Genomic DNA, 27,443 nt, shown 5'->3' on the forward strand with positions numbered 1-27,443 from the left:
AAACATCATACATAAATACTAAGTGAGTTTGGTATTAATTTTATTCTATTTTCTGTATAACTTTAAGTACATAAAGGTTTATTTCCACAGGCCTCAGGAAATGGGTAGAAATCACAGGACAATCTCTCTTCCCACCAAAAAAAAGTTGCATATTTTGGTAAAGTGTTTGTCCTAGAGGAAAAACTGGAAGTTGCATTAGCAAGGCTGTGCAAGAGTTTTACACAAGACCTAAAAACAGCCTGCAGTGGAGATTTTAGTCCTTTGTTCAGGTGCCCAGACAGAAGCCCAAAGTTGTGAGCATGACAGTGCCACGGAAGCAGTGAAGGTGGATGACGGGCACCTAGAATGGAAGGGGAAAGGGGAGCCACATTTCTGGGAATGGTGCGGTCTTCCTTTTTTTTCCTCTCTTTTTAAGTCATCTCTGTAGGAAGGTGCTGGGCAGGGGCCCGAGAGAGAAAGGGTCCGAGACTCCTTTAGCTGGCCTGGGTGCAGGGCACCACCACAGCAGCTAACACAGGACAACCTACGGTCAGGTTTGGGCAGGTGCGGGATGGAATGCAGAAGAAAAGGAATGCTTGTAGGAAATCATTTTGCTAGGAATGCTAGATGGCCAAGCTTCAGCCTTTGGTCCCGTGCAACCCTTGCCTCACTTGTCAATAGTGAAAATTAGTTTAAGTTAGAAGAACTAACTAGGATCAGCTGCTGTTACCTTCACACTCGTTGTTAGAAAAAGGTTAACTTGTGTGAACATTCTGACCTGTTAATTCCTGGGACTGCTATAGTCTTCCCAAAAGACTATTTGTTGGTCAAATAACCCCAAAGGCTGAAAGCTAAAACACACCTGTCCTGGTCTGCAGTTGCTTAAGAATGGACTGGCGGTGTGGTTGAGCTGATATGAAAGAGCTGCACCTTCCTGCGGAAGATCAACTGACCTGCTATTCCACCCCAAATCTCAGCCTGAGGTATATTTCAGTGAAGGCAGGTAGCTGTGCTTCTCAAAGCAGAGAAGCAGTTTAAGAGCAGAAAGGTAGAGGAAATCTAAAAAAGAACCATCTTGATACAGATTTATCCCATGGTGTGAGGGAGAGGGCAAGGAACCCAGTGGCACTTTGCTTATCCAGCAATTTCTGTCACTGTGGTGACCAACTTCTGCCCATTCCATAGGGTCTTGAACTGCTCAGGGACTGGGAACTCATTCTGCAAATAGAGAAACAACAAGTTTAAACCTGAGCTAGGCAACATGGAGTTAATTAAATCTTAACACTTTTCTCCCAATGCCTGTTTGCACTAAACTGAGAGCAAGTAGGATGTAATGAGAGAAATGGAATCCTCTTGTGAAAGCCTGGCTATGGGGGCTATGGAACTGGCAGCAGCACATCTCAGAGAACACCTCCCCCACCACTGCCACAGTGAAGGAGCCGTGCAGTGCAGGAATGAGAGCAGGGCCTCCAAAGCTAGACAGATGGAGGTTTGAGTCTATTTCCTACTGACCAGTAACCCTGGACAGCTGTTAACCCTGTGAGGTACAGATGGGAATGTGAATGGCTCAGCAGCGTGCTGTGACTCAACCCCAGTCCTTTCTGCTACCCTGAGCATCTGCTCAACCTAAGAAAGCCAGAAACCACTCTCCTTAGGGGGTCTACTTTGTGGGACCATCTCAGGCTTCCATGTGCTCGAGGTGTGCACAGCTGGGTTGGACCCACTTGGTGCAGAATGTCCATCAACTAGCTTTCTCCAACACTAGCCTTTAGGCCCTTCTTTCTGTTTTCACATCATACTACTAAAGGGATCAAGAAACTTACGAAGTCACCGCCTTCTGTAGGAATGAGGACATTCATCTCAGAAGATTTGGCACTGACTATCTCACAATCCAGGGAGTTCTTGCTCAGGTAAACGTGGCAGCCATCTGTTTTGTTGATGGAAATGGTTGGCACTTTACCCATTACCTGCAGAGGAAACCAAGAGCACTGAGTTCTGGCCTCTGGAAGAACAGTTAACTGTAGGAAAAGCTTTCCCTGTTTCACGGGAGCACAGGAACAACTCACAGGTGTACAACAGATACTGGATACTAGGGGTGGGTGGGGATGGTGCTGGAAACAGCTCACAATAAGGGCCAACTCCTTTCCTGCCACATCCAGAGCAGCTCAGCTTACAGACCCCAGAGAGTCAGATTTCTACCACAGCAACATCTGTGGGTCGGCTGTGTCTCTTTCAATTAATCCCCGAGACCAAAGGAAGGAGCCAAGGTATCGAGTTACCTGAACTTTGACATCCTTACTATTGATTATCTCCACAATGCCCACCACGTCATCAAACACCAGACCAAGTTTCTTACAGTTATCTAGGAGAAGAAAGGGAGAAGGTTAATAGTATAACTTTAAAGGAAAGCACTCTATTAAGAATCTCTAGAAATAGGGGAGGTAGGGTGCCAGCCTTCTTGAGCTCTAGCACAGAGCCTGCCTTGGCCAAGAAGAACTCACCTACTGTAATGGAGTTAATTTTGCCCTTGATTTGCAATGTCGAGTTCACACACTTGAATATGTAAGCCACCTGTTTCAGCTCTGTATCCTCTATCACCAGGTTGGAAACATTCTCCTGATTTTCCTGTTAAAGAGATCCCCTTTTAGGAACCTCATCACTAAGCACACCCCAAAAACCAGACTATGCCAAACTTTCTTTCTTATAATCAAAAGCCTGCACTTGTTTGGCTGTGACCATTTAGTCTCTGCCCCCACTTCTTGTTCCCCAACTCTGGGTATTTTTAACTCACCACTCTCCACTTCTTGCCCTCCAGTTCAAGTAGAGCTGGCTCCTTCTTTGTGACTGGTTTGGGGGGATCTGGTTTAGATGCAGAGAAGGGTTTGGGGCCACTTCGTATCAGACCACTCTGAGCCTTCAAGGCAGGGTTCTTGTGAGTCTTCATGTCATCGGATACGTGTTTCAGGGCTGTAAGAACAACAGCTGCTTTGTTCCTGTCCTTCATACCAGGGCTTTGAGCTGAAGCAATAACCAACTTCTGCTATCAGAACTTACACTGATCCTTAACCAAAAATTCAAAGCCGAAACCCAGAGCCTCTGAGATGTTCTCTCTCATACCGCTGGAGAAGCACTTTTATAATTCTCTTCTACCTCCAGGTTAAATTATAAAATTCCACTAAAAAATAAGTAAAATGCAGAATATGTATATATGGGGGAGATGGGGATAAAAACACAAGAAAAAGATCTAGAAAGACACTAAGTATATACTCACAAAATACATACGTAGTTTTTAAAGCAACAGAGGAAGAAAAAAAGTACTATGTGATAATAAAAAAAATTTGGTAAAAGGAAAAATAACCTCATTCACAGCTAACTTACCACCCACCCCCAATCAGTGCTGGCACTTGAAACTTCCCTTCCGATAATTTTTCTATTCATAGTTGTTTTTTATTTAGATGTAAGCATACACACTTAGACCAAAAAAATTTGGTTTAACCAATTAACAGTAAAATTTTTCTCAAGTTAGCCTATAGTTTCTAAAAATATCTTTATTTTTTTAAGGGAAAAAAAATTCCATAATCACCCTCAATAGGCTGACACATGCCTTGCTTATGAACAGAGCCCAATCTACATAAGCAATGCTAGCTTTTTAGCATCACCACTCCATGTGGTTAGTTTTTTTTCTTTAAACACTGCATGGTTCATGGCAGAAAAAAGACTTAACAGTTGCATAATATTCCATCATGAGGAACATACCACAGTTAACCATTTCTCTTAAAGTTGGATATATAGATTGTTATACCATTCTTAGCTACTATAAATAATAATGCCTAAAACTTGTCCTTTGAATATTTTTATAGGTAGATTCCTAGGAGAGTCTTGTATAATTTAGACTTCAACCTACTGTATATGAGAGTGTCTACCTTTTCTATGCCAACATTCGGTCATTCTTATGCAAGTTTTCCATTATGACTAATATACATCCTCGGAGGAAGTTAACCACCCCCTTCCATGATGACTTCCCAAAGAGACCATGTGGTAACATGGAAAAAGCTCTAGGGAAAACCACTGGCACCATGCCTTGGCACAATACAGTAGGTACTCTATATGTGCCCCTTAAATCACTTTCCAATGGGAAGAGATTCCCACAACTATAATGACCCATTTTCAATTTCCATTTAAGCCAGCTCTGCTGTCCCTTTAGGCAACCTGAAAGAATGTAACACCCCAAATGAATCTCCCATAAACAAACCATGATTCTGGTTTACAGACTGCCAGATTGCTAGCTGGTAAGTTCTTGCCAAAACAAGTTGTTTACTGACTCCTCTTGCCAAAGCGTTCACTTACCATGTGTGATGCTCTCCCCCTGATTAATCTGCGCAAACAGTGCTGAGCGTGAAGCAGAGTCATCTGAACCTGAACTGGTGGGGACTGGGGGTGGAGGTGGGCCTGGTGGGGGAGGAGGAGGACCAGATCCAGCAGAGGGTCCAGATGGCAAGCCACTCAGTTCTTTTGCCACAGGCCCCTGGAACAGTAAGTGAAGGGAACACTGTCAACTTTTCTTCCCCTCGGTACCTGCCCCAACAGGACCTTACATGTATCCAAGATACATGGGATTTTCACTGTAGTCCTTGATGCAATGATTAATGCTCCCGACCCACACCCAACTCAGCTCCATTTTTCCAGCTCTAAACCTAGAGTTCTAAAAATCTTAGTGTATCAGCAATACCTCAGACTTACAAAATCCAAGTTTGATTTTACCATCCCCTGCCTGCTCCCCTTCCTGTACAATCACCCCATTTCTATTCTAGCGAAAGGCATCACCGTCCAAGCTTGGCTGTTAATCATCTTCTCATTAACTCATTCTGTTCTCTTGGTTGGACCTCCCTAAGTCTGTTTGTATCAGTCTTTTGCACCATGAGTACTTACATAGTCTGAGCATAAGCCCTTGCCCCCAATCTATATACTAAGACTCTTTTAAAGACAAATCTGATCATTACCACTATTTTGCTCAAATACCTATTATAGTTTCTTATCATCAATTAAAAAAAAAGTATTTATTTGGCTGTGCCAGGTCTTTGTTGTGGCACGTTGGGATCTAGTTCCCTGACCAGGGATTGAACTCAGATCCCCTGCATTAGGAGCGCAGAGTCTTAGCCACTGGACCACCAAGGAAGTCCCCTTATCACTTGTTACAAAGACTAAATGTCTCAAATTTGACTCTCCCTTCTGACTGAAGGCAGATGACCAATCTCTACATTTATTCTGCATTTACTTTAAGCTTCGCTGTTACCCATCTCTCCCACTTCCATCCTATACCTGACAAGTCTCAGATGAGAATATAACTCCTGCAAGTACAGTCTCTCCCAGTTGAGAATCACTTTCTCATACTCTGTAGTGTGCACCTTTGTAATAGCACTTGGCTTGGTGATTGGTACTGGGGTTTCGTATCTCTATATTTAAGCTTCCTGAGGGTTGGGATGTTATTTATTCATCTATCTCCCCTCCAGCCCAAGCATGTCCCTGACTCATGTTTACCGACACTGACTAGAACTGAGCAGTCTTTCCCTTACCCTCGGTTTCTTTACTCTTTTACCCCTTTTCCTTCTCTCCTACTTCCTGGAGGAATGACAGGAGGGGATGAGAACTCACCGTTCTGCTCCAGGCCAGCCCGGTGGTATGGAACTCCTTAATGTAAGCCTGCAGCTCTGTCCATATACTCAAGTAAGCTTTGACCCAGTCCACGTGCTTTTTATCCCTGGGAGAATTAAACAACAACTCACTGCAGGCAGTCAGGGTACCTTACAACAATGATTCCAGATCCTTCCTATCTATGAGCTCACATTTTCTTGCCTGTGACGCTCCTTAGCCTCTGCTCAATGGCAGCTTTTCTATCATAACTGAGCTTCTCTTTTCTTTTTTAAACCTATTCTCTTACCCTAATTAGACCAAAGTCCATACCGACAGGAACTCTGTATCTCTACCTCTTATAGCAATATGCCTTAAACTTTTTAAAGTAACAAACTGTTTTTTCAAAGCATAAGACTTTAGGCATAATCTTATATAAAAAACTAAAAAGAGCATATATTCTGTGCCTGAAGCCATGGTCAAGAGGGCTCTCAAGCATCACTATGGATCTTCAGGACTCCAAGAAACTCAACTGCCTTGTAACACAATGCCTCAGGTCAAAAATATGCCTTCCTCCAGAAAATTAAAAATAAAACACTTCCCTTTAGGAGGAAAGATGATGCTGTAAAAGTGCTGCACTCAATATGCCAGCAAATTTGGAAAACTCAGCAGTGGCCACAGGACTGGAAAAGGTCAGTTTTCATTCCAATCCCAAAGAAAGGCAATGCCAAAGAATGCTCAGACTACAGCTGTACTCATCTCGCACGCTAGCAAAGTAATGCTCAAAATTCTCCAAGCCAGGCTTCAGCAATACATGAACCGTGAACTCCCTGATGTTCAAGCTGGTTTTAGAAAAGGCAGAGGAACCAGAGATCAAATTGCCAACATCCGCTGGATCATGGAAAAAGCAAGAGAGTTCCAGAAAAACATCTATTTCTGCTTTATTGACTATGCCAAAGCCTTTGACTGTGTGGATCATAATCAACTGTGGAAAATTATGAAAGAGATGGGAATACCAGACCATCTGACCTGCCTCTTGAGAAACCTATATGCAGGTCAGAAAGCAACAGTTAGAACTGGACATGGAACAACAGACTGGTTCCAAACAGGAAAAGGAGTACATCAAGGCTGTATATTGTCAGCCTGCTTATTTAACTTATAGGCAGAGTACATCATGAGAAACACTGGGCTGGAAGAAGCACAAGCTGGAATCAAGATTGTCGGCAGAAATATCAATAACCTCAGATATACAGATGACACCACCCTTATGGCAGAAAATGAAGAGGAACTAAAGAGCCTCTTGATGAAAGTGAAAGAGGAGAGTGAAAAAGTTGGCTTAAAGCTCAACATTCAGAAAACGAAGATCATGGCATCTGGTCCCATCACTTCATGGGAAATACATGGGGAAACAGTGTCAGACTTTATTTTTGGGGGCTCCAGAATCACTGCAGATGGTGATTGCAGCCATGAAATTAAAAGACGCGTACTCCTTAGAAGGAAAGTTATGACCAACCTAGATAGCATATTCAAAAGCAGAGACATTACTTTGTCAACAAAAGTCCATCTAGTCAAGGCCATGGTTTTTCCAGTAGTCATGTATGGATGTGAGAGTTGGACTGTGAAGAAAGCTGAGCGCCGAAGAATTGATGCTTTTGAACTGTGGTGTTGAAGACTCTTGTGAGTCCCCTGGACTGCAAGGAGATCCAACCAGTCCATTCTCAAGGAGATTAGTCCTGGGTGTTCTCTGGAAGGAACAATGCTGAAGCTGAAACTCCAGTACTTTGGCCACCTCATGCGAAGAGTTGACTGATTGGAAAAGACTCTGATGCTGGGAGGGATTGGGAGCAGGAGGAGAAGGGGACGACAGAGGATGAGATGGCTGGATGGCATCACCGACTCGATGGACGTGACTTTGAGTACACTCCGGGAGTTGGTGATGGACAGGAAGGCCTGGCGTGCTTCGATTCATGGGGTCACAAAGAGTCGGACACGATTGAGCGACTGAATTGCATCAGTACTAAATTACACAAGTAGCACTGTGTTGTAGTTCAAGTCTCCTCTCTTATGTATTATTAGCTGGAAGACTTTATGATTACCGAGTGCCAAAGAATTGATGCTTTTGAACTGTGGTGTTGGAGAAGACTCTTGAGAGTCCCTTGGACTGCAAGGAGATCAACCCAGTCCATCCTAAAGGAGGTCAGTCCTGAGTATTCAATGGAAGGTCTGATGATGAGGCTCCAATACTCCGTCCACCTGACTGAAAGAACTGACTCACTGGAAAAGACCTTGACACTGGGAAAGATTGAAGGCAGGAGAAGGGGACGACAGATGATGAGGTGGTTGGATGGCACGACCGACCCAATGGAGATGAGTCTGAGTAAGCTCTGGGAGTTGGTGATGGACAGGGAGGCCTGGCATGCTACAGACCATGGGGTTGCAAAGAGTCGGACACGACTGAGCGACTAAACTGAACTGAGCATAAAACCCAATTTCCTCAACTGTAAACTGTGGAGTATAATAGTGGGATATAATCAAAACATTGTGATGCTTAATTCCAGATTACTGGAAGGATCAAGGAACTGCCTGGTGTTCTGGGAGATATTTCAGACCCACATGAAGGCTCATTCCTTCAGAGTAGTCACTCAACATATGCTGATTACTGAGGATGAACAGAGGGAAGAAAAGAAGGGTTTGGAGAGTTACGCAGCCAAGTAACAGGTGTCTGTAGTCACTCCAGCTCAAAACCAGTGATGGAGAAGTTCACACTGGTGGACACATGTGGTCGGACATACAATAACTCCCCTTATTCAATACCTGCAGTGGTCAGGCAGCCTTCCTCTCACTTCACCTGACTATAAGAATAGTCAGGGTCACTTTATAGTAAATCTTGTTGTAACTTTTGCCATTGAGCCAGTTAGAAGTTTTCAACAAAGGAACAAAATATCCACACAGGCAAAAAAAAAGGTGGTGGGGGGCATTAGTTCATTTTCATATCCAGCAAAAGCTCCTAAACCTGTAAGGGCAAGGATGAGAAAACTCAAAAGCCCTCTACAAACCCTGGAGAAAAAGGAGAAGAGGAAGAAGAAACACTTCCTGCTTGCAAATGCAGCTTCTATGAGTCAACATCTATCACACTTTCCAAAAAGCAGCTCTGAGAGAAGAGAATCAACACAGCAGCCACAGCCAGCCTTAACTTAACCCAAAGTCCTACTCTAGCAAGTCAAGTAACCAGCTGGGTTTGTTCTTGACCCCTTGAGGACAAGCTGGACTTACACATCTTTGTACTCCTTGAGGACTCGATTTGTATAAAACATGGCAGCATCATTCATTTCCTTCACATAGGGACCAGGCTTGGGAGCCTAGAAAAAGAAAAAGCTGTCAGTGACTCAGGGCCTTTCCAGTCACATTTCCTGGCCTCTGTCCCTTCCCTTCCATAGAAGCTGTGCAGCTCACCATAGCCACCCAACCCAGGGCCTGGATACTTTCACTGACAGCTGACAGGTGATTGAACAACTTGCTGCCTCGGTTCTTCTCCCGGAAGGTCACCACTTCTTGGATCTGCTCGGAGATGGGTGCCAACAAGTCAGAAAGCTTGTTCTAGAAAAAAGAGGCAAGAAAAGACAGAGGTTAGAGTCCTTTTATGTTTTATGTTGCTCAACTCTGATCTTGTAAAGCAAGAATTCTTCATGAACTACAACAAGCATGCAAATAAACTCTGTATTTATCTCCAAAGATTCATATGGCTACACTACTACTCAACACCTCCTCAGAGTTCCAACTCCTCAGGCAGGATTTTGTGGTTCTTTATGATCAGGACCCATACACCAGCTGTACCACAAAATTCTACCATTTCTGACATTTGTCTTTTCTGTCCCACTAACAGGAGCTACTAGCTCCTTTCTGGGCCCTCACTCATGATGGGCTCCTCTCTTTCCATCTATCCACACGATCCTCTGCTTCATGAGGAAGAGCCCTCCAACCCCAGCCACACTGGCCTCCAACTGCATCTCTCATCAGCAGAGCCAATTCTGACCTTACCACGCAACATTTATTAATGGACCCATGTGAACATGTTTTTCTTTCTCATTAATTCTTCAAACACAAGGGCTTTGTTTTAGCCCTATTTTATAATCTGCACAGCCCTCAACACAGTGCTAGCCGTATAGCAGCTGCTGAGAAGAGATCTGCTGAATCAAATGCAATTAGAGGACTTGGCATTTGAGCAGGAAGCTTAGCATAATGGACGAATCTTGTGTTTCTGTGTTTTCATCCTTCCCACAAAGCTTGGTTTCCTGAACATCTCGATTCTCAGATCTCAGTACGAGAACAGTCTAAAGCAGGAGTTGGTAAACTTTCTGTAAAGAGCCAGACCGTAAATATTTCAATCTTTGCAGGCCATACGGGCTCTGTTGCTATTTCTTAACTCTGCTGTTGTAGTGCATAGAGCAACAACAGACAATACTTAAAAGAATGGACATGGCTGTGTTTCAAAAAAAACTTCACTTAAAATAGGTGGTGGGCCAGATCTGGCCTGCAGACTACAGTCTGCCAATCCTTGCTCTAAAGTAAGGGAAATATAATAATATCTCAGCTGCCTGAATTGTTGTGAAAAGTGTGGGGTTGGAAAAAAAGGTTTAGACAAAATGCTTTAACCTTTTGTCTTTTAAGATTAAAAATTAGAATCTAACATATTTAACATCACTTCCGCTACTTTTACATTGTTTAGGCATGTTGAGGATTCACAGGTTTTAATACAGCATTAGCACAAAAACTTATTTTATTACCCCTCTACCTAGGAGAGCCAAATGCAAAAAAGAAGAAACAAAACAAAACTAAAATGTGTGGCTCTAAGAAAAATCTAAATTTTCTCTAATTTATTTTCATACTTTGGCAGCATAAAATATTGAGGTAGGAATAAAGTTAAAGAGAGATGTCCAACCACTTAGGGTGAGGGGAGAAGCAATTCTTTTACGATCTCCCCAGCAGTCTTACTAATAAAAGCACATCCCCAGTGGAGCAAGAAAATCACTTTCTAGGGCCTAATCAACTAAGGAGACAATATGATGAATCTGGGCTAAGCCAAGAGGCTAGAAAAGACTGTCAGATGGCACATTCCCATAGTGGGGCTTAAAATCGGACTCTCCTGGGACTTGGTGCCTGGTAGGTCTATCGTAACATGTTGTGATAGCTCAGCAGAAAGCCCTCAAGCTGTCCTGCACATCAAACCATAACAAAACCAACCAGTAGTGAACTTACGCCTGCTGGCTGCTGGCACTGAGAGGCTGTAACCAAGAGAGCTCGCTCTAACTTCAGACCTGTGTGGACCATCTCCGCCTGAAAACAAGAGGACAGGAAAAGAATCAGCTATCAGCGACACTTCACAACTGGACGAGTCCTGATAAGAATAACCTGAAACCTCCACGTTCATGTATTCTGGCAGCAACCCAGGCACTTCATGTTGATTTCTTTAAGTAATCCAGATTTCAGGGACTGAGCAGAATTACATATACCATTGCTCCTCTTGGAACCAATCAGGGTTGTATATCCAGAGTTGGAAATGAAGATACTTAGGGCTTTCAAAGAAGTCAAGTTTGCAGCTGCACATGTGGTATGAAGGGCACTGAAAAATCTCTCCTACCTCTCATCACCAAAAAAAAATTGTTTTGAAAAACCAGAGGTAGGAGTAAAAGCAAAGGCCTAAGCTTATGCCTCAAATTCTTAAGGTATTTACTCCATACGGTTAAAGCTATTTTCAAGTATTGGACCATGACCTATCACAGATAATTAAATCAACTTTGTGACACATAATGAGTGCTTAAGTGAAGTATAGTAGAACAATGAGTGCAATAATTTCAATTAGAAATTATATATTTTTTAAGGTGCAATACAGGTTGCATAAACACTATTTTGTGAAACATCTATCTTAACTGGTCTTCCCAGGTGGCGCTAGTGGTAAAGAACCTGCCTGCCAACGAAGGAGACGTAAGAGACACAGTTTCCATCCCTGGGTCAGGAAGATCCCTGGATGAGGGCATGGGCAACCCACTGCAGTATCCTTGCCTGGAGAATTCCATGGACAGAGAGCCTGGCAGGCTACAGTCCACAGGGTCGCAAAGAGTCGGACACGACTAAAGAGACTTAGCACACATGCATATCTTGGTTACAAATATGTATTTCTTACTGAGGGCCATGGACAAATGAATTTTAAGAAGCATGAAGCTATAAGCACTACCACATATAAAACTTCAAAGTCAAGTCATATTTTTTTTTTCTGGGTTTGTATTTTTTAAATGTAGAACTGATACGTTTTAAACTTTTTCAAACGTTATCTACTGTATAAAGTAAAAATGCAAGCCCCATACTCCTAAGTCCCAGTCCCACTCTCTAGAGTTAACACCACTGCCAACAGATGGTATATAAGAGGCTTCAAACAGATCTTCCAAAGATCAGGCAAACAGTTTTACTGAAGGGTCAGGCTGATCCTAAACATGGTTACTGCTTACAAAGGATCACTCAAAGACTAGCAGGAAGGTTCTGGGTCCCGAAGAGAAAGACAGAGTCTGTATAAAGTAAATATGCAAGCCCCATACTCCTAAGGTCCCAGTCCCACTCTCTAGAGTTAACACCACTACCAACAGATGGTATGTAAGAGGCTTCAAATAGATCTTCCAAAGATCAGGCAAACAGTTTTACTGAAGGGTCAGGCTGATCCTAAACATGGTTACTGCTTACAAAGGATCACTGAAAGACTAGCAGGAAGGTTCCAGGTCCCGAAGAGAAAGACAGAGTGGGAGTGGTGGTGACACGTGGGTAGCAGCAGGAAGGGAGGCGGGTGGAGAGCACCTGTCATTGCCTACTTCATATTCTTACTGTGGGCTAAGTGTGAAAATAACTCACATTAGCATAGCTTTAGCATAACTATCAAGAACAGCTTCATAAATGCTAAGTCATGATGATGAGTCCTTTGAATAAGCCACCCCAGGGTTGGTTATATAACATGGTGGGGTAGCATATTCTCACTACCAAGATGAGCAAAGCAAGCTATCTATATAAAAGAAGCCTATCAGAGCATGTGATAAAAGCAGAGGGCCTGGAAAAAAATGTGGAAAACTGTTTCAGTGCATAGACTGAGTTCCTCAGTGCAGGTAGAAGCAGCCAGGAGCCTCTCAAGGGGCTCTTAAACCAAGGATGACTAGGATTTGAAGAAAGCCACCAGTCCTTAAAAGACGGAAAAAAGGGCCAAACCTCCTTACATGTTTCTGCACATCTCCCCCAATCTCTTTACTGATCTTGAGGTACTCTGCCACAGGACCGGCCAGCAGTGAGTCAAACGCTTGCACATATGGAGTTGTTCCTGCTAAAGACAGACACACCACCAAGAATGGTCACACACGAGAAAGAGAGTTTGTTAAAGGCACTTCCAAAGCGGAGAGGCAAGGTAACACAGTAAACAGAAGGCTTGGGGTATCAGTCAGGAGCTTAGCTCCAAAATCACCATTAACTTCTTATGTGATCCTAGCTAAGTCCCCTTTCCTAACTAAGCTTGATTTTTTTAATCAACAGAATGAAAATAAACAAAATTACCCCCCACCAAAGTTCCTTTTAGCCTAACATTCTATAATTCAACTGGTACATGTGCAAAATGGTCAATCTGCCAATAATTTGGAGAGAGGAAATTTTAATATCACTTGTCATTTGACTTATACTAGAGTCATTTTGCTAAAGAAAGAACAGGAAATAGCATACAAGCAGGAAGTTCTCATGTTAAAATAACTTTACCACAGGCCTCCCAGCATAGAAGTCACTTCCTCCCTTATCTTACAGGTGATGAACTTTCTAGATTAAATGTTTCAGCAAGTTAGCTCCAAAGAAGAGAATATACCAAGATAGAAAAATTGCAGGCCAGGACACCAAGTTTCACTCAAAGCATTCTACTGGCATGCATACTGCTTACCTTTTGCAGCACTGTCTCCATACCCACAATGTGTGTCAGAGGCATGGGAGACTGCCTCCAGGCGGCCCACCACTCTCTCCAATCTTTCTACCAGATTTCGCATGTCAGCCATAATGTACCACCTGCTGAAATAGACCAAATGTTATTTGTTGCTTTAATATGACACAGAACCTAGGGAGGAAAAAGAAAAAAGAATGCCCTGGAGACGAAGAAGATGCCAATTCTGAGGAACAGAATCATTTTACAGTAAAATAAGATGGAAGATAGTCTAGCATATTTGCAGAAGCATAGAGACCTCATTAAGCAAAAGAACTACCCAGGAAACAGCGTTAACTGAAAAGCAAATACTTACTCATCCAAATACTTACTGAATATTTACTATGATATCATCAACTAAGTATCTGTGTAAGAATTTAGAATTTACAAGGAAAAACCACATATGTTTTCTCAGTTTATTAAGCCTCTCAACAACTACTTATGAATGGAAAGATAACTACTACATTCTTAAAAATAGGAAACAATTTCAATGAAGTTAAATGACTTGCCTATAGTCACAAAATTAGTTAGTTGGGAAGCCAGTACTCAAATCAAGTCTTCTGGCTCTAAGTTCAGTGTTTTTTCCTACATCCTGCTGCCTGCATGCAGAATGCCCAAGGCCAAGATGAACAGGATATTTATCCTACCCACAATAACTTATAGTCTAACAGAGAACTATACACTGTGCACTAAAACTATTAAAAACAAACAGAAAAAAATTTAAGGTGACATAAGTTGCAGGCAAAATAACACAGGATTTCAGAGAAGAGAAGAATATATCAACTGGAAGCGTCAGATAAGGCTATCAAGGAGAAACTGCCAATTGAGCCAGGCTTCAAAGGAGGATGGGCAGGATCTAGACATGCAGCAGGGAAGGAAAACAAGACATATCCAGAAGGGCTTGTTATAGATCTTTTCACAAATACCAACTTACTGAACTAGCCTCATTCAATGTCTAATATGCTAAAGAAAGGAAGCTCCTCTCTCCTCAAAAGAGAAGGGACCTTTTCTGGTTTGTTTCCTAAACAAGTTTATCCTCTACCATCTAGACCACTACCTGGCAGGTAGAAAGTGTTCAATAAATATTTATGAAGTCAATGAACCTGAAGTATAGAATCTCAGAACTCCAGAGGGACATGGGTTCTGAAAGTTGCCCACAAACACATATAAGTAAGTGTTAACGTTATCAATATACATCAATATAAAGTGGCTGAGACTGTAAGTGATCTTGTAAAAATCAGTCAAGTGAAATTTGAGCCAAAGACTTGGAGAGATTTCATTTCAAAGCGTTAATCTGGTCAGGTAACTGAAGATGAATGAACTCAACTCCCTTGAAGCCACCTAAAATGACGACAGAATCACAATTCGCTCAAAGATGACGACATGACAGAATACCTCAAATTAACACATTGTCTTCCCTGTGGAAGAGAGAAGCAACTCATGAGATAAACTAAGATCATCCCTGCCCACTCTTTTCGGTGTACAGGCTCTGATCTCTCAGAGGAGTATTGCACCCCAATACTCATTGCAGCACTACTTACAACAGCCAGGACATGGACGCAACCTATATGTCCATCAACAGAGGAATGGATAAAGAAAATATAACATACACAAATGAAATATTACTCAGCCATAAAAAGGAACAAAACAGTGCCATATGAAGAGACACGGACAGACCTAGAGACTGTAATAGAGTGAAGTCAGAAAAACAAGCATCATACAGTATCATTTATATGTGGAATCTAGAAAAATCATACAGAAGAACTTACCTGCAAAGCAGAAACAGAGATACAGATGTAGAGAATAAACTTATGGATACCAGGGGTGGGGAGGAAGGGGGATGGGATGAATTTCGAGATTGGGATTCACATACATACACTACTATATATAAAATACATAGGCTGTATGTTGTTAACCTGCTTCTTATATGCAAAGTACATCATGAGAAATGCTGGACTGGATGAGGCACAAGTCGGAATCAAGATTGACAGAAGAAATATCAATAACCTCAGATATGCAGATGACACCATCCTTATGACAGAAAGTGAAGAACTAAAGAGCCTCTTGATGAAAGTGAAAGAGGAGAGTGAAAAAGCTGGCTTGAAATTCAACATTGAGAAAGCCAAGATCATGGAATCTAGTCCCATCACTTCACGGCAAATAGACGGGGAAACAATGGAAACAGTGACAGACTTTATTTTGGGGGGCTCCAAAATCACCGCAGACAATGACTGCAGCTGTGAAATTAAAAGACGCTTGCTCTAGGTTATGACCAACCTAGACAGCATATTAAAAAGCAAAGACATTACTTTGTCAACAAATGTCTGTCTAGCCAAAGCTTTGGTTTTTCCAGTAATCAGGTATGGATGTGAGAGTTGGACTATAAAGAAAGCCGAGCACTGAAGAATTGATGTTTTTGAACTGCGGTGTTGGAGGAGACTCTTGCGAGTCCCTTGGACTGCAAGGAGATCCAACCAGTCCATCCTAAAGCAAATCAGTTCTAAATATTCATCGGAAGAACTGACGCTGAAGCTGAAACTCCAGTACTTTGGCCACCTGATTCGAAGAACTGACTCATTTGAAAAGACTTTGATGCTAAGAATGATTGAAGGCAGGAGGAGAAGGGGACGACAGAAGATGAGATGGTTGGATGGCATCACTGACTCAATGGACATGAGTTTGAGCAAGCGCTGGGAGCTGGTGATGGACAGGGAAGCCCTGTGTACTGCAGTCCATGGGGTCGCAAAGAGTCGGACACAACTGAGCTGATGTATAAACTGATGTATAAAATAGATAACTAATGAGAACCTACTGTGTAGCACAGGGAACTCTACTCAGTGCTCTGTGGTGACCTAAATGGGAAGGAAATCTAAAAAGAGGGGATATATGTATACATATAACTGATTCACTCTGCTGTACAGCAGAAACTAATACAACATTGTAAAGTAGCCATACTTCAATTAAAAAAAAAAAAGACAGTAACCTGGAAACTGTTAAGCAGTACAGTATAGTGGTTAAGAGCATTATTCTTTAGAGAAGTCAGATAGGTTGGGAGTCTCTGTGTCTGAGTGTTACCAAACTTTTTGAACCTCAGCTTCCTTATTTGTAAAACAGGAAGAACAGCATAAAATCCAAAGGGCTGTAGAAAGAATACGTGAGGAAATACACGTGGAATTGCTTGACTGGCTCAGTCCTGAAACATGGCTAGGATTCCATAAACATTAACTAAATTGTCTTCTTACTAATCTCAAGTCATCAAAATCCATAGGCTCTATTTTGTGTATCATAAATAGATGCCCCTTGTCTTCATCCTGATTTATAAAAATTCAGCCATCATGACTTTGCCTAGATTACTGCAATAACCTCTTCACTAGTCCTCTAATTTCAGTAACACACCCTCTTATCCATTCTTCTCCTTATTACCACAGTGACTCAGAGTAACGTCCAAACAAGGGTTTCCACAATCTGGCCCTGTTTTATTTCCCACCACTCTGCCAGTTTTATCTCCTGCCACACCTTTACTCAACATTCCACAGCAACCCAAACTACTGGCATGTTCCAGAAAGAGTTCTGCTTTCTCTCACTTTTAAGACTTTTCAATGCTATCCACTCTGCTTGGTTGCTTTCCCATCCCAACCTGTTCCTTATCTCATAACTCCTACTGCCTTTTTCAAATTCAGCTATGCTTTCACCTCCTCTAGGAGGTTTCTTCCAGTTTGGTATGCTTTCCAGTACTTTGGCCACCTCATGCAAAGAGGTGACTCATTGGAAAAGACTCTGATGCTGGGAGGGACTGGGGGCAGGAAGAGAAGGGGACGACAGAGGATGAGATGGCTGGATGGCATCACTGACTCGATGGACGCGAGTCTGAGTGAACTCCGGGAGATGGTGATGGACAGGGAGGCCTGGCGTGCTGCGATTCATGGGGTTGCAAAGGGTCGGACACGACTGAGCGACTGAACTGAACTGATGCTTTCCCTTGTCAATCTGCCCCTAGAATTCTTACCATCCATTAAATCTGAGCCAAGATATCAATCTCACCAAGAAGCGTTTCCAGTATGTCTCCCACAATATTTCATTATGTACTTATTTCTACCATACATTTCACACACAGCTTTAAAATCATTTAATAGTCAACAGGCAATTAATTAGTCACCCTACAGAAGAGACCATGTCTTGCCTTTGTAATTCCAGTACTATAACTGTGGTAGGCACTATAAACACAATAGGTTAATATAGGCCCTTGAAAAAAATGATAATAATAAGGGCCTTTACCCTCTTTCCCCTCAACACAAGTCTGGCTGTCTCCTCTCTGTGTCAAGTCTGAGGAGAAGTGTGGGGTGTTTTTCCCCCTTTCTTAAAAAAAAATTTCCCCCTAATTGTAGGATCTAACAAACACTGTCTTTCAAATAAACACGGCCTTCTTGGGCACAAATTACACTGATATGGAGATTGTCAAACCAAATACCTTAAGGAAGATAACCTTATTAGATGATATAATATCAATTAAAAACAAAATTCCCTGACTTCCCTGACAGTCCAGTGGTTAGGACTCCACAATCCCAATGCAAGGGGCACAAGTTCAATCCTCGGTCGGGGAACTAAGATCCCACACGCCCCAAGGTGTAGCCAACAAAACAAACAAAAAATTTATAAAGAAAAAAACAAAACAAAACTCCCTTATAGTTGTGCTTTACATCATCAAACTACTGCTTCTTTTGTCTAGTAATTCTATGATGTATGTTACAAAGATACTGATCCCCATCTTTAGAGGAAAGAAACTGACAGAAGTTAAAGTGAGGAGAACACAAATTCTCAGGCTCTTCCCACCACTCCACATGGCTTTTAAGCGCTTAAGGGACTAACAGGTTCCACAGCATCCAACCCCAGCTGTGGCTTCAAGGTCTCTTTATGGTATCCTGAGTCACATTATTAGCAGCCTTCAATTTCTCTGCTCTCAATTTCCTCCATGGAGGCCAATTTTTTTTTCACCTTCAGTAGAGATGACACATACTTGGAAGGTAAATATTTACAATAAGATTTTTCCCAATACAGAATTGCCAAAGCAGAGAACTATAGCTGTGCCTAATCTTGTTCCCTGCCATTTTTGGTTGCCAGTAGCCAAGAACTGTATGTAAGTGTCTATAAATGAATATACAGATTCCCAACTATTTAAGCGTTCATCATAAAAGCCTCAGAAGGCAAGGCAGTCTTAATTACTCAAGTCTTAATAAAACTAGGATTCTGGAGGCCAAGGTTTGAGTCCCAACTCTGTCACGTATTGGCTGCATAACTTCAGGACAGTCATTTAATGGACCATCACCTAGCACACCTGGGGCTTCCCAGGCGGCGTCAGTGGTAAAGAACAAGCCTGCCTATGCAGGAGACCCAAGAGATACGCATTCAACCCCTGGATTGAAAAATGGCAACCCACTCCAGTATCCTTGCCTGGAGAATCCCATGGACAGAGGAACCTGGCAGGCTTCAGTCCGTATGGTCACACAGAGTCGGACACGACTTAAGTGACTTAGCATGCGTGCACCTAGCACACGGAGATGTAAGGATCAAAGGAGTTGGTTTTATAGATGAGTAGCTCAGCTGGTAGTAAAGAATCCGCCTGCAATGTAGGAAATCCCAGTTCGATTCCTAGGTGGGGAAGATCCCCTGGAGAAGGGAAAGGCTATCCACGTCAGTATTTATGGGATTCCCTGGTGGCTCAAACTGTAAAGAACCCACCTGCAATGCAGGAGACCTGGGTTTGATCCCTGAGATAGGAAGACCCCTGGGGGGAGGGCATGGCAACCCCCTCCAGTATTCTCGCCTGGAGAATCCCCGTGGACAGAGGAGCAAGGCGGGTTACAGTCGCAAGGAGTCAGACACAACTGAGCAACCAAGCACAGTCTCTTTGGGAGCCTTACAATGCGGTTCAAATGTGAAATGTCCTCACTGCCTACCACGTGCTGGAACACAGGCTCCAGAAGCATGGGAGATTTCTTCATTCTCCCTGCCTCTGCTCCCCTAACGGCCTCCCCCCACTAATGTCCAGCATCTAGAAAACCTGGCACATAGATGCTCGTACCAGGAAAGTGCGCAGCACTGTCATGGCTACTGAAGAAATGGCAGACCCACGGCCTCTGCCATCTAGAAGCTTTCATTCTTCTTGAGAAGGACAACACAAATGCCAATGGAATAAATACTGAAGACTATATTTTTTAAAGTTCTGTTAAGAGATTAACTAATTTCATTTGGATTGGGAAAAGTTAAAGTATCAGCCAATACACTGGAGCTTTTTCTTTTTAAGATGTTGTATGGTCCTAAATTACAGAGTATAAATGACTATATGCTTGGAGTTCAGAAGAAATCAATGAGGACTAGAGTTAGTCTCAGGGGTTTCAGGAGAGAATTGGGGCAGAAAAAGTAAAAGAAAAAAGAGAAGACATTCTAGAGCAATGAAAAGCAAATAGAGACCAAGGAGGCTCAGTACAGAGCGTGAGCAGACAGTCTGCACAGTACTACGGGGATACGCAAGGCGGGCTCGGTTATGGAGGCACTAAGAGCCAGGCAGCATTTGAATTTCGTGCTGTGATGAATGTGAAGCCTTTCAAGGATGTTGAATGAAGGAATAATATGATGAAAGCAAAATTTTTATAAGTACTGAAAGAATCGGTTTGGGGGGAAAGAAGGACGATATTAGGATTTTAGGTTAGGTTGAAAGCTGTTCAACTAGCTGTAAAATAAAAGTGCTCCTGCAAAAAACATTTTTGATATAGCAAAGGAAAAAAAAAATCACTTTTAGGCCACTAAGTGACCAGCACCTGAATTAACAGTAAAATAGTTTTTCTGCTCTGAGGGAGTCTAGCAGGAGTGACAAAGCTATCTTTCACTGAATCACTGGCTTTCAGGATCGGGAAGGAGTCTAGAAAGCATAAGCAAGAACAAATCTTTCCATATCCTCAGCAATTAGTCAGGTAGCCTCTGTTCAAACGCCCTCAGTGTGGAGAACTCAAGACTTCTGGAGGCAGCCTATTCCATTCGCACAGCTCAAAGTATTTAAAAGTTCTTCCTTATATGGAGGCAAAACCAGTCTCCCTGCAACTTCCACCCACTGATCTTGGTTCTGCCCACTGAGGTCACACGAAACAAGTGAGCATTAAACACAGAACAAGTATTAACTGTCTGGTACTGTTGAGTATAGTAGCATTCAGAGAAGGAAGTCAAAGATGACTCCAGAGTGGCAAATCCAAGGGAGTAAGAGAATGATGATGCTATAGGCAAGAACACGATTTCTGGCATGTTCTAGCTAAGGCAAGAACATGAGGTCAATCTTGGATATACAGTTTGAACAGAAGATGAAGTTTCCAAGTAGGAATATCCAATAAATAGTTAGAAATAAGCTTGGGCAAGGATCAAGGCTGGAGATCAATGTTTACAAGTCATCAGCAAGGAAACATCATTAAGTAATGAGAATGCATAGGCTTTTGGAGGGATATTATGCAGAACAAAAAGAAATGAGGAGCTTGATTCTCCAGCAACTTCTTTTGTGGTTTTAAACTAAGTGAAATCAGAAATGGTCAGTGACTCCTGCCAAAGCTGCTCCATATTCTCCTCATTCTAACAATTCAAACAACCCAATTCCTTCTACCTGTCATTCAGAAGTAAATGGAACCAGGTTACTCCTGCAGTTCTTGCCTCTTTTCACTAGGCAATTAAGGCAGTGGAATGAATTTCTACTTTCAAAAAGCTGCTATGGTCAAATGTTTTCTGCTTTGTCTGGTAGTTGTTCCTGTAGGTCATACCCTTAAGTAGAATTGAAAATAAAGCAACTATACAAGTCACCCTGTATATTATTGTAGCCCACCCGATCTGCTTCAAAATGCTTCTGCTGGCCTTTACTTTGGAATTCTGTTCCCAGGATGTTATCCTAAGGAAGTAATACTAACGTGGGAAAAGTGATAGGCATGAAGATGTTCACTGCAGTGTTAGCTTAGACTTCTAATTACAGGGAAATAGCTACATGCACTGTGGAAAAAGACTTGAAAAGAACACAAAATTTACAATATTTGCCAAGTTAGAGTGATGGATTTTTGCACAATTTCCCCTTCTATTTTCCAAGCTTAAAAAAAAAAAAGTTAATATAATTTCTTTTAAACAAAAGACAACAAAACAGTTCCACTTGGATATCTCTTCTAAGCTACACTAAACCATAAGGCATTAGTTTAGTTCTATTCCTAACAATGTAGAAATTCTCATCACAAGGCTCTAACATGCTACAGAGCAAAACCTACACATGCTAACAGGTTACTTACAAGTTGGCTTGTAACTCAGAAACCAAAGAACAGACAGCACTTTGCCCCAGTAAAGATGCTATCTAAATCTAACCCAAATCAGGAGCCACTGTTCTTCCCCAAGCATTTGGTTTCTCTGATGAAACCAATGACATTTAGTGCCCAAGTCACTGCCACCCCAGAAAGAAAGGTCTGTCTTCTAGGGAGGGAAAGAATTCTGCCTAATATCAGCACTTGTCTCCCATTCCCTCAATAAACATGTCCTCTTATCTAAAGCTCCAGGAGTGAGTCAAGTTAGTAACTGCACAAGCTGAAGTCAGACTTAAGAACTAGCTGTTTCAAAGCTTTGGGGCAAAGAGATAACTCTGTGTGGTCATGGGTTACCTTCTCTCTTATATTCAATGAACATTCATTCATTTTATGAAGACTAACAGCATAAAAGCATTCAGTAGGCATCTTTTACATTATATAAGGAAAAACCACATTGGTTGATTTCAATTGGTAGTTGCTTTAAACAGAACAGCATTTCCCATTCTCATGCATAAAGATAGATTCAAGGATATCATTTGTCCCTAGCCATGATTCAGCTACAGCTACAGATATGAAAAGATCTGTGACTGTACCTCTATAATTAACTTAAGTACAGGAATTTTACTGACCCCTGGAGGGAAAAAGACAACAACAACAACAAAGCTCACTCTTTCCACTAAATATTTCAACTATGTTTTGCAGTGGAATGGAAAAATGTGACACAACAGGTCTGGTAATATAAGGCGAACAAAGCTGCATTGTAGCTGAGGAGTATTTTTAGAGCTTTGATAGTTTTTATTATGTTTACGTGATGGTATATTAAGAACAAATAGTTTCATGGTGAATGCCAGAGCTGCATTAACTTTACGGTCATGAAACTACAGTCGACCCTTGAACTACTGGAGGTATGAGCACAGGCCCTCAGTGCAGCAGGAACTCCACAAATAACTTTACAGCCAGCCCTCCATATCCATCGGTGTAAGTGAACTCTTGAAAATCCATGTTGTACGAGGGTCAACTATATAACAATTTTATCAGTCAAAATAAATGTTGAGTAACATCATAAACTGCATGCAATTTAAACTAAATGATAGGGACTTTCCTGGTGGATAAGAATCCAGAAGATAATACAGAGGATAAGAATCCACCTGCCAATACAGGGGACACTGGCTCCATCCTTGGTCCAGGAAGATTCCACATGCCTCAAAGCAACTAAGGCCATTCAACACAACTATTGAGTCTGAGTACTGCAACTGCTGAAGCCCATGCACCTAGAGCCCATGCTCCGCAACAAGAGAAGCCACTTCAATGAGAAGCCCATGCACTGCAACCAAGGGTAACCCACAGTCGCCACAATTAGAGAAAGCCTGTGCACAGCAATGAAGATCCAGCACAACCAAAAATAAACAAATAAAATGAGAATCCCTGTTTGCCAAAGAAAGCTGCCTAAGTGCAGGCAAAGAAAACAGGAAATTTATATACCTCCAATATAGGAGAAATATAAATCGGCTGACTTTTGCTGTCAACTAATACAAATCTCATTTCTAGTGAGTGCCTAAACAATGGCTTTCTTCATTAAGATCACATTCTCTGAGAGGAAAAAAACACAAAACAGCCACTCCTTCAAAGCCCACCCAGAAATTCCTTGAATAAACAATTCTTGACGCTTCAGTGAAACCCATGATCCATTTCTTGCAAAGTACCCTGCGCTTATCATGTGCCATACACTGTGTTAATCACAGCAATGGAGCCTGCTCTCGGAGAACTGAACTGAAGATAAGACACCACACAATCAGAGCTAAGGTATTTTCTCATACACTATTCTCCATCCGGGAGACATCTGGCACTATCTGAAGACATCTTTGGTTATCACAGATGAAGGACTGCCCCTAGCATCTTATAGGTAGAGGCCAGGGATACTGCTGAAATCCTACAATGCACAGCACAACCCTGCAAAATGAAGAATTATTTGGCCCAAAATGTGAATTATGCTGAGGTTGAGAAACTCTGTTCTAATGTAATCATGAGCAAAAGGTAAGTGCAAAAGGTACAAATAAAATGCTAATAGTTTGGAACTCTCTAAATCAGAATGTCAATCTGTACCACCCAATGAAAACTAAATTAAGGGTCTGACTCTGGAGAATTCTGTAAATTGGACAAAAGAGTTAGACTTGATTTTCTGGGAAAATGAAGCCAGTGAAGGGGTAACAAGATGAAAACAGTTCTTTTCAAAAAAGCAGTCTGGTTTGGTTGAAAAGCTTAAGTATCGATATGAAAGCCAGCTTAATAGAAAATAAAGAAACTGATGAGGGTAAGGCAAAGAAATAATCAGTAGGACTGCCTAAGATATGGCTTGAGGAGCCTCAGATTTCAAATCTCAGGATTAAATTTCAAACCAGAAGGTTCAACTTCCAATGACACTACATTTGCTTAAGTAAAATGCATCTTTGATTCACCACGCCTCACAGAAAACTGAAAGAAGGAAGTCACTTTTTAAAGGCTCAGTTTCTAGTTGAAAAATAACTGCAACTAAACAAAGGTATGTATAAGGAAGAAAAGGGATTGAAAAAAAGGCTTCAATCCTTCAGGCTGGAAACATTTTACAAACTAAACAGCTAACCTCTACAAATCAAAAATACACACACTGAAGCTTAGCAATACTACCACTTTTGATTTGTATGACAGGTTGTACCTGACAAAGTACTTTCACTACTACCATTTTATTTAAACTCCTCCAAAACATCTGACTGATGAAGTATTTCTGGGGAAGGGGGAAGAAAATTCAACTGAAATTTCTTCATACTGAACAGCAGTAACTCAAACAATAAGCAAAATGGCAACCATAGAATAAATCCAAATGCATTCAAACAAGGCATCAAAAGCCCCTGACAACCTGGCAGCACCTACCTTTTCTTTCTGGTCTTATCTTCCCCTACAAACCCGAGGCCCCAGTACTTCACTGAATAATATAAACCCCCTGCCTCCACATCTTTGTGCTGTTTCTTCTAGCCGGGATACCTTATTAGACATTTTGGCTAGATGTACTGCAAACACCTCAAACTAAATACGTCCAAAATTTATTTTCTTTCCATGTCACCTCTCCAATTAACCTTCTTCATAGAGTACCTATCTTGGTAAATAGTACTACCACTTCCCTAAACCAGAAAATCAGACAATTGTCCTAGGTTCTTTCTATTTTTTCATTTCCATAAATAATCAGCCTCCAAATCTATGGATTCCATCTTTTTCATATTGCTCAAATTTGATCCCTCCTCCTTTCCATTCTCACTGTCTTAGTTCAAGCCATTGTTCAACCTTCCGAACACCCGTCTACTTCCCCACTAAAGTCCTTCCCCTCCCCCAACAGACAAATTATTAATAAAACATCAATCTGACCATATCATTTTCCTACGTAAGAGCGTTCAAAGCCTCCCCACAGCTTTCAGGGTAAGCTCCAAATTCTTTAGCAGGGTTTACAAGGGCCTTCATATTTGATCCCACCACTGCCCACCTCCTCCACTTCTCTGAGCTTTACTGGAATTCCAGTCATGGTCTTTCAACATCCAGTCTCCATTTCTTGCATTGGACTCTCTGGCTGGAAATTCCTTTTTCAGATTCACCATATGGCTAAATAAATCCTCCAAGACTTACTCTCCCACTTCTTCCCCAAAACCTGGCTCAGGTAGTCTTCCTCTCAGAACCCTACGCTCACACAGGGCACCTCAACACTGTAAGCTACCCACGATTTACTTGTCTGCTTCCTCCTCCACTCCAAGAAAACTACTGTATTCTTGGTCACCAGGGCCAAGTGCCTCATTTCATATGTGCCTCATTTCATATGTGCCTCACACATATTCAATAAATGACTAGTGAATGGTTAATGTGCTGGGCTCCCCATCCCCGTTTTTCACTTGAACAGGGATCCCTATAAACAGCTTCAACTGACACAGTTCTGATACTAACCTCTGCTTTAAGTTTCTCATCCTGTCTTCATCCAGCTCTTCGTTGTTTGACATTCATCTTAAACCCTGCTTCTGCAGAAGTGATTTTCCTGAGCCCCTTGTTACATACTGCCATAGTACCCTGTTCTTTCCTAACATGCATCACATTTATAATATTTGTTAAATTCCCTGTGACCAATGTCAGATCCATGAAGGCAGGGTCTACCTTATTTTGTTTCTGCAACCCCTGGATATGGCAGAGTCCCTAACAAAGAATAAACATAATTTGTTACACTGAATTTAATCTTGTGAGGTGAGCAGAGATCTTCACTTAAAAGATGAGTAAAAATGAGGCTCAAACAATAAAGCACCTATGGCTACCGAGGCTTTGCAGTGGAGCCAGACCAAACCTGAGCCAACAGAGTTTATGACCAGAAGTATGAGATACGTTCAATAAAGTTAACATGGGTTTTCAAGATAAGAACTACAGACGAAGAGAAAGGGAAGGCTCTCAGATTGCAAACACAAAGACCTGCTCCACTCTTAAAAAACAACAAAAAAACTCCCCAGGCATTCCAAACATGCTGTATTTTTAAATAAAAGTTCCACGCAGCGGGTAGCCTTTAAACCTGCAACTGCCTGAGAGACACCTACCGGAAGACCACCCCAAGGTACAGAAAGGTTCCTGGGAAATAAACGGGGGAAGGATCTGGGGCTGGTAAACTAAGGAACTGAGGTCTGGATTCCGATTGTTTCGCAGTAAGACCTTAGACAAGCCTCGTCTCTTCTGGAATCAGTTTACCCATCCAAGCAATGGGGGCGAGACCAGGAATAGTGAAGACTCTAAGGTCTCGGAGGTATCTTTCAGTCAGAGCTCCTTAGGAATCAGGCTTCTATTGACAATGACCTCCAGAACCGCTAGGTCCAGCGGAGGGAGGGCCTCCACAGGAGAGCCCGGCTCAGTTGGTCACCCCGGCCCCACCTCAAGAGACCGCGCCCAGGATCCGGGGTCGGCGTAAGGGCCCCACCGCGCCGGCCCCCTCAGGAGGGCTCACCGCACGCACCTAGGTCAGAAAGGCCATTAATAACGCCAAAGGCCAGTGGGCCGAGGAGTGGACCCCAGTCACTCCCCACCGTGCACACTCACCTCAGACTTCTGTCTCACCTCCGGACTGCGATCAGCCTCTCTCCACTTCCGGCAAGAACCGCCCAGCAACCTTCGCGCGACCCACTTCCGGGCCCTCACTGGGCGCGGCACCCCCACCGGAAATGAAGGGCCGGCTAAAACGCCAGCCCAGTCGAGGGACCCGGGAGGAAGTCGGGCCGCCCGGCTGGTGACTCCGCCCCTTATCCGCCACGCCCGGGAGAAAGAATTCCCCTCTAGCTTGGTAAAAGAGCCCCGCCCCCGAGGCGGGAGCGACGGGGGCGTGTCTAAGGCTAGACCACGCCCTCCAACGATAGTAGACCAAGCTAAGCTCCGCCTCCCTCTGGGCGTGGATACCTCGGTTTCGCCGTTTGTGATGTAGGGAGGCCATTGGTCTGGGCAGTGTTTCGGGAGGACCTGCGGAGGCTGCGTGTGGGGAGGGGTCG

At 42.6% G+C, this 27,443-nt stretch overlaps 1 protein-coding gene across 4 annotated transcripts; it reads right to left on the bottom strand.

Moving 5' to 3' along the window:
• Nucleotides 1-30: 30 nt before the first annotated feature.
• On the bottom strand, nt 31-27,138 carry CAP1 (cyclase associated actin cytoskeleton regulatory protein 1). 4 transcript variants are annotated; one of them, XM_052637672.1, is made up of 13 exons: nt 27,001-27,138; nt 13,562-13,683; nt 12,861-12,964; nt 10,864-10,941; nt 9,061-9,204; nt 8,881-8,966; nt 5,632-5,737; nt 4,327-4,504; nt 2,771-2,946; nt 2,481-2,604; nt 2,259-2,341; nt 1,803-1,946; nt 31-1,197 (listed from the first exon to the last, which is right to left on the bottom strand). In XM_052637672.1, the coding sequence occupies exons 2-13, from the start codon at nt 13,671-13,673 to the stop codon at nt 1,114-1,116; spliced, it is 1,419 nt and encodes a 472-aa protein (XP_052493632.1). In that variant the 5' UTR covers nt 13,674-13,683; nt 27,001-27,138; the 3' UTR covers nt 31-1,113. The 4 variants fall into 4 exon arrangements, with proteins under 4 accessions (XP_052493632.1, XP_052493634.1, XP_052493631.1 ...); XM_052637674.1 differs by having other exon boundaries at nt 12,861-12,961; nt 13,562-13,686; nt 27,001-27,082; XM_052637671.1 differs by having other exon boundaries at nt 13,562-13,686; nt 27,001-27,082.
• Nucleotides 27,139-27,443: the final 305 nt, after the last annotated feature.

The sequence above is a fragment of the Budorcas taxicolor genome, chromosome 3 (assembly GCF_023091745.1).
Source record: "Budorcas taxicolor isolate Tak-1 chromosome 3, Takin1.1, whole genome shotgun sequence".
NCBI classification, from domain to species: Eukaryota; Metazoa; Chordata; class Mammalia; order Artiodactyla; family Bovidae; genus Budorcas; species Budorcas taxicolor.

Bases quoted from the DNA above. Each gene is read 5' to 3' on its own strand.
- CAP1 (XM_052637672.1), bottom strand. From the start codon at position 13,673: ATGGCTGACATGCGAAATCTGGTAGAAAGATTGGAGAGAGTGGTGGGC. The intron at 10,942-12,860 runs GTAAGGAGGTTT...TCTTGTTTTCAG, and splicing joins GGGGAGATGTGCAGAAACAT to GCGGAGATGGTCCACACAGG. The intron at 2,342-2,480 runs GTGAGTTCTTCT...TTCTTCTCCTAG, and splicing joins AATTAACTCCATTACAGTAG to ATAACTGTAAGAAACTTGGT.